This window comes from Xiphophorus maculatus, chromosome 4 (genome assembly GCF_002775205.1).
Source record: "Xiphophorus maculatus strain JP 163 A chromosome 4, X_maculatus-5.0-male, whole genome shotgun sequence".
Classification (NCBI taxonomy): Eukaryota; Metazoa; Chordata; class Actinopteri; order Cyprinodontiformes; family Poeciliidae; genus Xiphophorus; species Xiphophorus maculatus.
The window spans coordinates 19275321-19289242 of NC_036446.1; the positions used below are offsets into that span (position 1 = coordinate 19275321).

The 13922-nt window shown below is 35.8% G+C and overlaps 2 protein-coding genes across 2 annotated transcripts; one reads left to right on the forward strand and one right to left on the reverse strand.

Moving 5' to 3' along the window:
• Positions 1-35: 35 nt before the first annotated feature.
• On the reverse strand, positions 36-6632 carry LOC102235230 (cleavage and polyadenylation specificity factor subunit 7). The gene is made up of 9 exons (XM_005805583.3): positions 6157-6632; positions 4578-4775; positions 3471-3574; positions 3204-3349; positions 2778-3120; positions 2526-2629; positions 1555-1699; positions 1230-1468; positions 36-333 (listed from the first exon to the last, which is right to left on the reverse strand). The coding sequence occupies exons 1-8, from the start codon at positions 6241-6243 to the stop codon at positions 1234-1236; spliced, it is 1362 nt and encodes a 453-aa protein (XP_005805640.1). The 5' UTR covers positions 6244-6632; the 3' UTR covers positions 36-333; positions 1230-1233.
• Positions 6633-6868: 236 nt separating this feature from the next.
• sdhaf2 (succinate dehydrogenase complex assembly factor 2) lies at positions 6869-9606 on the forward strand. Its single transcript, XM_005805582.3, has 5 exons — positions 6869-7012; positions 7760-7977; positions 8119-8228; positions 9134-9265; positions 9427-9606. Exons 1-4 carry the CDS (start codon positions 6986-6988, stop codon positions 9262-9264), a joined length of 486 nt encoding a protein of 161 aa, XP_005805639.1. The 5' UTR covers positions 6869-6985; the 3' UTR covers position 9265; positions 9427-9606.
• The last annotated feature ends 4316 nt before the right edge of the window (positions 9607-13922 follow it).

Genomic DNA, 13922 nt, shown 5'->3' on the forward strand with positions numbered 1-13922 from the left:
TGTCAAGCAAGTAAATTAAAAACACACAAATGGTGATCCTTTAGGTACTTTTAATAAGACTGACAGAACACAAGTTTCTATTTTTTTTTCAATTTGTACAGTTTATACAAAAAGGGAAGAAAACAAACTTAACAGGTGTTCACTGCATGCAAATGTTTCTATCATACATAAAAAATATTTTACAGGCCTTTTGGTTAAACAAAGTTATACAATGAATGTATTCGAGGAAAAAAAAGTACATTTTACACTTTGAAGATCAGATTCCTTGTGATGTTTATACAGCTTGGTGCAAAAACAAAATGCCTTTCCTTTTCTGCTTCAGTCAAAATCACCCTAGAAAGAAGAGGGAGTGGGGAATAGGGAAGCATTGCAAAGACATGGTTAAATTTCAAATACGGATTGAAAGTAATGCACAAATACAAACATGCCAAATCTTCATAAATTCTGTGAACTTCATGTGCTAAATCTGGATAATGGCCATGTGTACTAAAACTAGTTAATTCTATCAAATGTGAGCTGACAAAAATGTTCTTGGAGAATTCCAATAGCACTTGCAAAGGCTAACCATTTTTGATACAGGTAAATGAGAAATAAACCTATACATACTCCATCCAAAATATTTCACTGCCATAACAGGAATGGTGCTTATGCTGCATTCCATTTGTAGTTGGAAGTTGGAAATTCAAATATCCTAGTCTGGAAAAAACTGGAACACTGGATATCCTACTGGGAAAGTGGATGCAACAGAGACTATGTCCAGTTGTGACCTGTAAGGCCACATTTCAATGCGGTCTTACTATCAACAATAGTAAGATATGGTGGAATCATTTAAAGGACCTATAAGAGTGTGTCTGAAATCAATGTTGCATATTAAATCTGCAACTCTGAAATTTAAAGTGGTGTTTGCTATAATAAAGTCCCGTAGGCCAGTCTTTCTAAATTAAGTCATGCTTCTGGAGTAACATTTGAATAAATCACAAAATATACTGCATATAGGAATGATGATATGATAGAAAACATGAGATATTTTGCAGTCTAACACAAAACATTCTAATGGCAGCAATAAATCTCCAAAACCCTTAAACAGAGAACTTTAAAATTTCAGCACTCTTTTTTTAGTAAACAGCTGAGAAGTCAGACTGTTTGATCTTTGGAAATTAAGATTTACTCTTGTGATCAGGTAATCAAACCAATAAATCCAGAAGGTTATTGAATTATGAAAACCTTACCAATTTAGCGGTATCGGTCTCTGTGATCTCTGTGTCGTTCCCGCTCTCGTGAACGCTCCCTGTCCTTCTCTTCGCTCCAGGAACGTTCTCTGTATCTTCGAGATCCTCCTGTGCTTTCCCTGTCATAAGTGTCGCCTCGGTCTCGTTCTCTGTACCGTTCTCTGTCACGCTCCCTGTCACGCTCATGGTCTCTTTCACGTCCTCTGTCCCTTTCTCTTTCTCTGGAATGACGGCTTGGTCTGAAAAGTGAAGTAAATTGGTTGATAAGGACTGAGACGATAGTTGCTATTGGGAAAAACCTGCTAATACAAATATAAATACACACTTGCAGCCATAGTCTCCTTGGATTGAGACTAAGCAGTCTTTGAGTGAGGTGACAAGTGCTTGACAGCTTTTATCTCTGCACACTCTAGACTGCTTAATGATGGCAATAGCACTTAATAGTGTTTCCATGGCTGTATTCAGGTTTCCTGCAATGACACAAAGAAGAAAGGTTAAGGATATCAGGTTTATTAAAATGTCATATTCAGTGCTGCTGCAAACACACCACTTTATTTCCAATTCTTTCTACAAAGTGTTACAAAAAGGTTTCATGTACCAGGAACAAACTGTCCAAAATGAAGCCACTGTTGCAAATAACCATTTAGTTTTTTTTTTGACAGAAACTTTTCCTGGATAAGTGCTTTTGTGCTTCTTATGTGTAAATACCTTATTTTTTCAAAACTCCAGTCATAGCAGATGGCTGATCACGCTGTGTCAGGTTCTGCCTGTTTAAGGAGCGTTTTCCTTTCCACTGTCACTATGTGCATGCGCCGTATAAAAAATTGCTGCAAACTTAAAAGCTCAATGGAATTGGCTGGGTTTCCTTAGAACTAGGATCAAGTTGAAATGCACGAAATTGACTGGATCTGTCAATTGACTGGACTGAATTGACTTGTATTGTTAAAGTCCCTTTACATCATATTTTGTTTTGAATTGCCATTATAAAAATAATTCAAATTTAAACTTTTTAAAAATGAATTCAATCAAAATGAGTCCTAAATTCTGCATTAGTTTTGAAATTAAGAGAGACATGCATATGGAGTTTGCTTAAGACAAAGAAACAACTTTTGAGAATGTGATCCCTCAATCTTCTTTATTGTAATTTTGAAGCTCACCTAGAAAAATGTCTACTAAAGAAATATTTTAGTGGAGGTGGTTGTTAAATTGAAAAGACTTTTTTTTTTGTCCAAATGGCTTTCAGTATTTTTAAGATTTCTTTGCATTTTACTTCTAAATTCGACCATCTGTTTTTACCAGCTGTAGCTCCTGAAATAGCCTTGGTGATTGCACTGCTGGCAATTGCTCTGTTTCTGTTCATCATCTCCTCAAAATCTCCATCTTCACTTTGAGAGGTTTGTCTGGAAAAACAAGATCATTTTTAAGACTCAAGTTACATCATTGAATTAAACCAATTATACATTTATGGTATGCCTTAGACTATTGTTTGTTAATTTAAGCTTTGAAAATGTATACATGTAATGACACCATTGACGTTCCCTCACTTACTTTTGTTCTCTATACAACTTGCTGCTGTGCCCGTCTTGTGTCAGGTTGAAGAAAGGAGGATTTAAATGCAGACCCGGAGATGGCTGGCCAGGGATTTGCGCAGGATGTGGAGGAAACATATGAGGTGGCATGAGAGGAGGGACCGGTGGGGCCATGTGTGGAAACAGAGGAGGTGGCTGTCCGAGAAAACTGGGTGGTGAAGGAAACATGTTTGCAAATGGATGTGATGGGAAAACTGTTGGAGGAGCAGGGAGAGCACTGGATTCTTGTGATGATAGTACAGTGGGAGTCTTTTCCGCAAAATCCAAGTCCTTGGAACCTGAACCAGCACGTATGGGTATCCCTGTGAAAAACACGTTCTGTTATAATCAACAGTCATTCTGAAATTAGGTATGCATTATCTGGATTTGCTTCTGCAGATCTTACGCTGGTTTGCAATGTCTTCAAACACAGAGAGGTTCTGCTGAGTGGCAAAACGACAATCTATCTTTTCTCCGTTAATATGGCATAGTGGCATTTTTTCCAGCAATATTTTTAATGACTCTTCTGTGGTTACCACCACTTCTGCATAGCTGGAACACGGGAAAACAATAAGGTGAGTAATGCTGAATTAGAAACATGCAACTTCACAAAATTTTACATTTGTAATATTTTCTCCATAATTATTAAAATGTATGTTTTTTTAATATTCACCCTCTTGATTGGCCATTAACTTTATTTTCAGCAAATCTGATGTCTGCTATGTCTTTAACACCGAGTCGCAAGGCCAAACTTGTGAGGTCCTTGTCTGATGTCCACTGTGAGGAAGAGCAGGTTTGGAGGGAGGGAATGACAGGAGGATAGAAGGGATAAAGTCATTTTAAGACTTGTATGAGAAATATTACACTAACAAATAAATGACAATAAAAATAGAGTAGTGTAAATCTAGAGATGAAAATTGTGTACATTTAAATTTTTACACAGTAAATATTTATTCTTACAAACTATTAGGTATTTATTTGAACATATGTCCATGTCAAGTCATTAACCAGGCATTACAAACTGGTTATTATAGCAAAGCTTTTTATCCTGTGTTTCCTACCGAACCATGTATCTCATTCAAAATAGATACTTTGCATCTAATGAGGATTCAAAACTTTAAATAGCTGTTAAAAACAAAGTTTAAGAAACAATTTATGGTAATGGAAAAAACAATGTTGGAAAGTTTACATAAAGCAAATGCTTAGCAATTCCCAAGATGTGGTACAATTATTTTAAAAGCTAAATAAATAATACAACAAAAAAATTAAAAGCTTTACAAGTTTTTGGATTAATTCAGAGCAAGTGCTGTGTCTGCAGAGATTATCTCTGTAGGTATGCAGAGCTCAGAACAAAAAACCATTTAAATGGTGTTAAAACTCATCTTTTTTCCTTGACATTTGATTAGAGCTTGAACTGCTGAATTGTTTTAATATGTCAGTTTATTGTTTTATTCTGTATTATTGTTTGATAAACCATGGAACACTGCTCAGCATTTGCACTTGTTCTTAAACCATATAAACAAATTTGACATTGCCATCCGTCTTTGGGTAAGGACCGCTGAAAATCAGCATTCTTGCTGGAAAATCAGGTGACTTTCCTTTGCTCACAGGAAGTTAGTGTGCTCTGTTCATTTTTGTTTTCCAGTTGAAGTTTCTCTGTTGGCATATTTCCTTAAATAAAATATGTGTGTTTAATTGTAAAACAAAGAACATAGAGAATTCATCCACTATTTTTCAAGATAACCAGACACGACTTTAATAAAAAGAGAACGGTACTTACCCAGGGAAAATTCCCAACATATATAGAAAGTTTTCTGGTCATCTTTTGTTTTTTGTGTTTTTTCTCTTCAGTTGTTTTCCCACCTTCTGAAGCCTTCTTGGTGGAAGCTGTTTTACTTGAAACCTTCTTGTCTTTATCAACCGTTCCCGTTAGAACAGCATCAAAAAGTTCATTTGCTTCAGAAATTTTATCCAAATCCTGTGTGGGATGAAATGCAAAAACTGAATTCCATAACCTTTGGTTTTCTACATTTCAAAAATCATAGAATATGAACACAGGAAACTGCTGTGCCAGCACATAGAAGTATGACAGAACTCGCTGCCCCTCAAAAAGTTATTATTTTATCGCTATTCAATTAAGTTACAGTGAAAACTCATCCATTTCTACATCTCAGACATCAAACAGAGCATCAAGCCATAAACACAGTGTTTCTGTGGTGAAGGGGCAGGGGCATTAAGAACTTATATGACACGAGTTAAAAAAAAAACACAAAAGAAAATCTATAAAGTTGTACAAATCTGATAAAATGACTACGTTTGTTTAAGATGTGCCAGATGATAGCAAGGTAAACATGGATGGGCTGGAGCTAATTTTGTTTTTTCTTTAATTGTTCTCAGATCAAGACAACTTCCATGGTACATGGTAATTAGCACAAATACTCTTTTTAGTTTGTACTTTAGTATATTCTGTTGCTCTCGAGGTAATAATACAGCCATCTTTATAATGCATAAACCTCTTTCTTTTACAGTAGGAATGTATGGTATTAGAGAATACATGCAATGACTACATCAGTGGTGGTAAATTCACATTTTCCTTACTACTTCCTTACTCCTTTGTCATTTCTGTGCATTTAATCACTGTCTAACTTTTAGCATCTTGAGCACTGATATCTGGGTTTTAGATATATATTCAGACTCCAATAAAAAGGCTTAATTTGGAATAAAAATAGACCTTATTGTCCCAAAGCAGGACATTGCAAAAGTATATTACTTCTATGCAAATCATAAATTTCTGGTATTTCAAAAATAATAAGCCAACAAACACTGCACTGCAAACAGTGTAACGTGGTTTTATTTTAGAACAAACAGATACTGTGATTGCGAAATAATTGTGACATACTGTGCAGCTCGCTCTTAAGTTAGAGTCATAGTGCAACCTCAATTGACCTTCCCAGAAACACAATATGACCCAAATCAAGCATGATGAATATTTATTTTTGGTTTATTCTAAACTCTTGTAGATTCTCTAAAAAGAGTTGAGTCGTCATGGCTGCTGTGATTCTGGCCCTAGAAAACTTATATTTACAATAACAATGTGATCATGAGAGAACCATATGTGACATCCCCCCGCCCCTAGAAACACTCACACAATCGCGCTTCTAGACGTGAATAGAAAATATAAAAATACTGATTTGCGCAGATCAGAGTATTCCAGTTGCCTAAGGTGTTCAGAGATTTGTACAATGTGATTTGTTTTCAGTTAACCGATTTGAATCATGGAAACACTCATTGCAACGCTAATAAATCAATACACTAGCAACCATGAGCTTTTCCTTAAAAAAGGGACTTCGTGGACTTACCTCATCGCTTGGATACAGGTCACTGTACAGATCTACTTGGTCATTTTTGGAGTTGCTCGGTCCTGCTGCAGATCGTGCAGCAGACATTCTGTCGGACTTAGATGCCGACCTTCTGTGAACTGTAGCTTGTTTTTCGGCTTTCTTTCTTGACCAGCTTAGTTTTCCACAGAGACGCTCTGTTAAATTAACGATTCATTCATCCAACAGGTGTCCCTGTTTTACAAAAAGCATTAAACACGGCGTTAACGCCTCGTTTTGTTAGCTTACAGTTGGTAACGTTCCACGCAGGGTTTGCGAAGACAGAAGTGCAGGTGAAATTCGACACTAAAAAACAAGGAAATTATGAACCAGTTTAAGGAATCGAACGTTAAACTTCCACATGCACATGCACACACGTTTATATTCAGGCTATTGCATGCTCGCTTGCTCGGCTAATGCTATTTTTTTTTTTCAATCGATGAAAATACAAGCCCATAAAGGAAAGCTGCCGGTGGGGAACAAAATATACAGTTTGGTTCCTACTTTCAAACTCACCCTAGGCTTACTTACGCTGGAACTTTGCAAATCGCCACTAATTCGCAAAATAAACAATATATCTTATCTATTTAATTTTGGGAACAAACTAAAATTTTGTCTACCTCGTTTCCTAGCAACAACGAGACATATTAGATTTTTTTGTATCTAGTCGGCTGGTTTGTTAGGCGCACACGTGGTGACGTAAATGCGTTGTCTTGTGTAAATTATTTTTTATAAAACACCAGGCAGAAACATTCATACAGCGACGAAGGGCGGCTTTTTTTTATCAAGGTTATCAAGGAAGGATCCTAAAATGTTGTCTTCAATTGTTGCAAAAAGAGTGAGTTGTCCGATTAATAACTATTTCGCGTGTGTTGGTTGAAATCTCACTTCTGATGCCACCGACTCTTGGCTAAGGTCATCCAAAAATATTCGAGTCAAATGTTAAAGAAAGACAAATTAATAAAAGTTATATTTTGAAACACGAGTCTGGGTTTCTAAAGATGCCACATCAAACTTGTTAATATTTCTGTTAGATTAGGTTGTTGTACAACAGGACAGCTGTTGTTGACATTACACAATTCTAGTCTGTTTTTTTACTGCATGGTTTTTGTTGTACATGTTGGTTCAAGCTCGATTCAAACCTAAACATGAAATCAGATATCGTCTTTTAATCGTCCTTTTTAGCCTTTTAAATTCCAACAACTTTTATTTCAATGCTATTTTTTTCCCAATAACGTCTAATTTATGTAGCAATCTCAATGCACTTTACAATACAAATAAGTCAATTTAACACGCATTTCCAGAAACCAAATTAAAGTCAAGTCAATCTCACTTATTCACTTGCATTCTAATGACCTGGTGTAACATTCAGATTGAGGTACATATCGTTCAGTGCAAACCTAACTGCAGCACTGTACCAGGTCTAACTATGTTGATCATGCTATAATGGTAATTGGTTAAAAAATAATGCACGGAGTGATTCACTTTGCAGTAGATTAAGCAGAAACCTTTGAATCAGCAACGTATCATATTCATGAGATGTTGAAGTTAGGGACATAACTAAATTGCTTTTGCTGTATGTCAGTTGGTAACAGGAATGTGCCAGGCAGTTTGGAGACCAGCCTTCACAGTATCATCTCGAGGTTACAAAGGAGAGGCTCCTGACGACAACAAAGCTGACCTAATAGAGATCTCTCTGCCACCCTGGGTGGAGAAAACAGATGAGCCCGTTGACATCAAGAGACGACGGCTTCTTTATGAGAGTCGCAAGAGGGGGATGTTGGAGAACTGTATACTGCTCAGGTTGTTATACACTTTTTTGTTTGTTGTGTTGTTTGATTGGCAATATTTTATTTTAATTTTGTTTGACAGTGTAAAGAAATTAGAGTCTAATTGTATGTATTTGTTTAATTTTTAAGAAATGTGTTCTTGTGTCTCTTGCAGCCTTTTTGCAAAGCGGTACCTGAACACAATGACTGACAGCCAGTTGCAGCAGTATGACAGATTGATTAATGAACCGAGCAATGACTGGGACATCTACTACTGGGCCACAGGTGACAAATTTGTTTTTCACTAATTTTTTAATCATAAAAAATTTTAATCATAAAGATGTTGAAATATTACATTTAATTCAACAAATATTTCATAATTATTTTCTGAATTATAAATTACATTCTTATTAATTTAGGTAAACTTATTTATGGAACTGAGTGAAATTCTGCCTCCTAATCATACCAAAAATAGTTCTGACCAATCTACTGTTCTTAGATATAATTTGAGTTATATGAGCACATTTCCTACAGACTTTTCAAATAAGAGTGTGGAACGTCTCATGACAGACATCTCCATTGGGTAAATTACGAAAGTACACTGTAGTACTCGGTAAACTCTTAACTTTATTCTGAGACGGAAGCTGGTCTCATTGTATGTAGCGTAGGACATTTTACAAGATCTGGAGACAAGACAACTGAGTGAAAGAAGTGCTGCTCATGAAAACATACAATTGCAGTAGTGCTGCTTAATATAGCGAGGATGATATTGATTTTGATTAACTCAGCTGTTTCTACATCTTTTGTTTCGTTTTCTTCGTCACAATGCTCCCACCTCTCTTAGTGTATTTTAATATCCCAGGCTCTAAGAGATATTAGACTCTGTGTGGACACTAATAGGGAACGTGAGCTGGGTTTAGAACGTTGTGAGACAGGTTAGTTTTACCCTTCTGATGATGTGTTGTTGCAATAGTAATCCTGCACACAGAGTCTAATACACTGTGTGGACAGTGATCACAGACAAATTGTATTCAAGAAGCCAAATATATTATGTGCTTGTAAAATTTGCATATGTGTCTCTTAAAATATAACATCCTAGTAAATATTGAAACCAAGCACTCCTTTGCTATCGCAGTGTTACACATTTTTATTGCTGTCATCTTCTTTTATTTGTATTTTTTTCCTTTCAGAAGCCCAGCCGACACCTGAAGTGTACCAAGGGGAAGTTATGGAAATGTTGAAAGAATTCACAAAAAACAAAAACCATGAACAGAGATTGGATGCACCCAGCTTGGAGTACCTGGAAAAAGAAACCCAGTGAGGTAAATGAAAGTGCTTATTTAAACAGAGTTAAACTTAAGAAAAAAAAGAGAAAAACTGAAGTGTAGTGAATGATGCTGGGAATACATTATGTCACTATCGATTAGTTTTCATCCTATAATTTAATATTAAATGGGATGCCTCACTCTGATCTGCTTTGTAGATGATCGTCAGCAGAAGATCAATTGAAGATGAGATGAACATCTGCAAGACGGAGGATTCTCCTCATCAGCAAAATGAAATGGATCTGAATATCTGTATTATAAGTATGATTTTTTTAAGTGTATATTTAAGCTGCTTTTTGTGTGAGATACCCATTAAAAATACAAAATATACATAATTATGATCTGACTCTGCCAGTTGATTGTATTATGAGGTATTTAATGGACGTTTAGCTGCTCATGATATGCTTCCTTCACTGCATGAGTGGATCACATGACAGGAGGGTGCCATGATCGACAGAATGCTCACTGGACGTGTTGCATAATGAAGGTTGTAACACCTGCATTGCCATTTCCAGACACCAGATGGCAGCAGATTACCCTGATTTTTTTCGTTTTAGGCACCTACTGCTCTTGGGTGAGAATGGATCTCCAAAAATAAATATTTCACTGCCTTATTTCATAAAAACATGATAAAAATATTACTACATAATAAACATAGAAATTTTACATTTGAATAATCCAAAGAACCTTATTTTTTCATCTACAAGTACATCCTGTTCCTGTATAGAAATAATGAAATAAAGTCACCCTATTCGTGGTCTGTTTTGTAAAATGTATAATATCACCACAAGTTAAGCTAAACCTCTTACTCATTAAAACCTACAACACAGGACATTATTCTATTCTGTTTTTCCTCCTTCACCACAAGATCAGCATGTGTGGAGTACAGAGAATGTTTCTTGTCCTAATGTGTGTCATGTTGGCTCATTGGAACCATGTACTGATTGCAGAAGGGAGAGGCCCTCTGGCCACAAGATGTGCACAGAATTTCAAAACAGATGACAAGCTGGCTTGTGCACGTCCACAGAATTGTAATGTAGCATGATCCTAAGTCAAGGTGTTACAAGCCGGTGTCAGTCATTGGTTCATTAATATTTTATTGCTCAATCTTTTTGCAAAACATCATACAATGAGTAGGACGACCTTCATTTTTTCAGGGTTTTTTTCTCTCTCTCAGCCTCTCTTAAAATAGACCTGAGATGATGTCAGAAGGGTTCCCCTCTGTGTTTTATTTGCTCTTCAGCCATCTGTCTCTCAGTTAATCTTAGTCAGTGTTGGAAATTTACCAGTAGGTTTACCCTAAGTACATAATACTGAAGCAAATTGAGCCACTTTAAGGATCTGAAGTGAATGATTTTTCTTTTCCCTCTATGTGTTCTACATCTGTTGCAAACTATTTGCTCAGGGGTTGTCTGTAAGAGTGAACACAACTAATGTTAAGAGGAGAAAAGTTAGTCAACACTTTCAGACTTGACCATTTACATGATTTATTGCATGTTTTTATTTGTGCTTCATACAAAACTAAAAAGCTTAAAAACTCAAAGCAACAATTTCTGCACCTGCAAAACCTGCACAAATTGTGCAAACTGTTTAGTCATATTGCATATTTAAAGAGCATGTTTTATCACATTTGAGAACCCAAAAATATGAATAATTTAAACAACTAATGAAAATTCAAAAACTACATAAAATTCAGGCTTTCATTCCATTGCTTTTTAGAGAGAATAGGGATTTTTAAAGCAAATGTTTCTAACAAAAAAAAATGTTTTGAGTCAGCTCCACTAAAACAGATGCAACTATAAATGGATGATGATGGCATGTGCATGGCAGGCCTACTTTGAAGCTGGTTTCTCTCTATAGCTACACATGGACAATGGATTCTGTTCTTGATTTAAAAAGATAGTAATAATATAAATATGTCAAATGAGTCTGTTGGTGCTCACTAGTTAACATAGAACACAGACATAAACCCTTTTGCTAAAAAAAAAGTAGAAGAAGATCAATTGAAAATTAAATGAACATCTGTAAATGAGAGAGAGGATTCTCCTCATCAGCAAAATGAAATGGATCTGAATATCTGTATTGTAAGAATGATTTTTTCCCCCTCCTTCTTGTGGTGAAGGAGGAAAAAAAAACAAATGTGGGTGAACTCAGGGAAGGTAAAAACAGGAAGGGAGGATGGATTTCTTTTTACTCATCCAAAATCTTAATGTGCGTATAAATTGTCCTATTTTACAAATACAAAATAGGTTTCAAAACATCAATAACACCTTTGGCTTCTGCATTAATGCTCACTGATTTTAATACTTTGTTTTAACACCTTGTGATTCGGTTTCTTACAAATCATACAAACCCTTGGCTGTGTTATGGTCTGATGAAACCAAATTTGAACTTTTTAGTTGTAATCACAATATATTTTGCACATAAACAACCCAAATCGTTATGGAACCAACACATAGTGGTGGCAGCATCCCACTCAGGATTTACTTTTAAATTGAGGATTTTGTCCAGGTGGATGAAGTTATGACCTGCACCAGATACCAGTCAGTCAAGATCTTCAGGTGTCTGCAAGAAAGCTGAAGATGAAGATTTAATTGTAGTGCATCAGAGTGAGTCCAAGCCTACTTTTCCATCAAGAAAGCAAGCCTATGACAGATAAATGTAGGTTTTGAGTAGCCTATCCAGAGGACAAAACTAAATAGATTAAAAAAAAAAAAAACTAATCAGAGCACTGAACAAGTTTTATTGGATTTGGAGAACTTTTGCAAAGTAGATTGGAAAATATTAAAGTCAAGAAGTAGAATGCTAAAAAAGATCAAAAAGTGCTTCAGCAAAGTATAAGTTTAAGAGTTTGGACACTTTTGCCACCAAGTTTAGAATGAATTTATTTTATTTTTTTGTCATTTTATGGAGAAATTCACCTATACCAACTGCAAAGTTACACACAAATGAAAACACACAAAAAGAGAATAGCAATGTGAAATTTAACAGGAAGGTCAAACATACAATGTAAGAAAACTAATACAGCTGTGGAAAATAGCAGATGCAGATTCTCAGAAGATTAGAAAAACAATGCAAACTACGTTATTAGTTTTTGTATTTTTTTCTATTAACATACATTTTTATAGTTGAGTTTTATAAGAAAGATTTAATTATTTGTGCAAAATATTTTGAAATGATTTATAATAGTGTCATTTTGTTTTACATCACAGAAACTTGGTCTTATAACTGAGTCTTATAACTGGTCTTAACACTTTAGAGCCACTGTACATGAGATGGTCACACATCTGAAACCTTTTACTGTACTGTACTCATGAGTGCCTTGTTTTTTTTTATTTTATTTAAAAAAAACATTAAATAGATCTAAATATAATTTGAACAACAACAATTTAAAAGGAAACTAGAGAAAACATAAATGTCCTCAGAGAAGTCTACTTTGTAAGTGAGCCATTCATATTCCTATTTTTAATAATTAAATGACAATAGTTGAACATTATCCACATTGGTTGTAAAAAAAAAAAAGACACGAGGAAAAGGATTCCACCTTACAAGCCCACATGCAGGGGAGGCACAATTCCTGTCTTTCTTGCTCTGAGGCTTGTTTAGAGTGTTTATTCAAGTTTCCCACGCACACCCACTGTGCCTATCTGTAGCCCAGCGCTCCTGTCATCCTTTGCTGCTGCTTCCTGTGTCGTGACAGCTCTCAGTTTTATCCTCGGCGCTGCAGTCACCCTGGAATTTCAGACTCACGTGCTTCCACCTTTTTTCACCACCAGCAGCATCCACGTCCCTTCATCTTCTTCTTGCAAGTCTGCTGGAGCTTTCTACGCTGATAATCACAGATCAAAATTGCTCTCAATAGCAAGAGGCATTGGACCAGATGAGTTGGTAAATTAAACACTTCCTGGCAATACACCAAGCACCACTTTCTCCAAGATGATGTCTCACTTTGAAGTTGTATTGAAACTCAAAGTGTAGGAGGTAGAGAATGTTGTTTTCCTAATTAGATATGTGCAACAACTCAAAAGAGAGACAACACACCACAGCTATTGATGGGGAGAAATATGAAAGCTAAATGTGGTAAAATTTTAAATCTGTGGAAGACATATTGCGCATGTTGAGTTGAAATTCTTCTTACAGAATAGGACATTGGATGTAGTCAAGAGAGATACATGGAAACTAAGCAGGTATGACTAAATAATATGTCGCATCAGTAAACAAGAAGTAGACTGGATATATGTATAAATCAATGAATAAGAAACACTTTGGAAAAGCTGGGTGCAAAGGTGCTAAATACGCACAGGCAACCAGGTTGCTTCAACACTCTTTCTGGCAGTTCTCACTCCTCCTCTGTTCAGTAATGACATTTTTCTTCTGAAGCTAAACCTAGGTGTTAACAAGCTTATAAATCTAAGTTGCGTTCTAGCTGATAATAATAATAAACATTTTCAAAACTGTGGCTACTTATTGTAATTCAATACTTTAGATTGCAGGTAGACATTTTGTTTTAATTTAATATATGTGCAGTTATATTAAGAAGTTGAAATGCTCCGTACAGATACAACATTTCTGCACATTTCCCCATGTCTCACTGGGTGAGTCGTGTTTTTTGGACTGTGGAAAGAAGCCCGAGAGAGAACCCACTCAAGCACCG

Excerpts from the sequence above, each read along its gene's own strand:
- LOC102235230 (XM_005805583.3), bottom strand. The coding sequence starts at position 6,243 with ATGTCTGCTGCACGATCTGCAGCAGGACCGAGCAACTCCAAAAATGAC. Across the intron at positions 3,350-3,470 it reads GTTAATGGCCAATCAAGAGG|CTATGCAGAAGTGGTGGTAA; the intron begins GTGAATATTAAA and ends CCCGTGTTCCAG. Across the intron at positions 3,121-3,203 it reads TGAAGACATTGCAAACCAGC|GGATACCCATACGTGCTGGT; the intron begins GTAAGATCTGCA and ends TGTTTTTCACAG.
- sdhaf2 (XM_005805582.3), top strand. The coding sequence starts at position 6,986 with ATGTTGTCTTCAATTGTTGCAAAAAGA. Across the intron at positions 7,013-7,759 it reads CTTCAATTGTTGCAAAAAGA|TTGGTAACAGGAATGTGCCA; the intron begins GTGAGTTGTCCG and ends GCTGTATGTCAG. Across the intron at positions 8,229-9,133 it reads CATCTACTACTGGGCCACAG|AAGCCCAGCCGACACCTGAA; the intron begins GTGACAAATTTG and ends TTTTCCTTTCAG.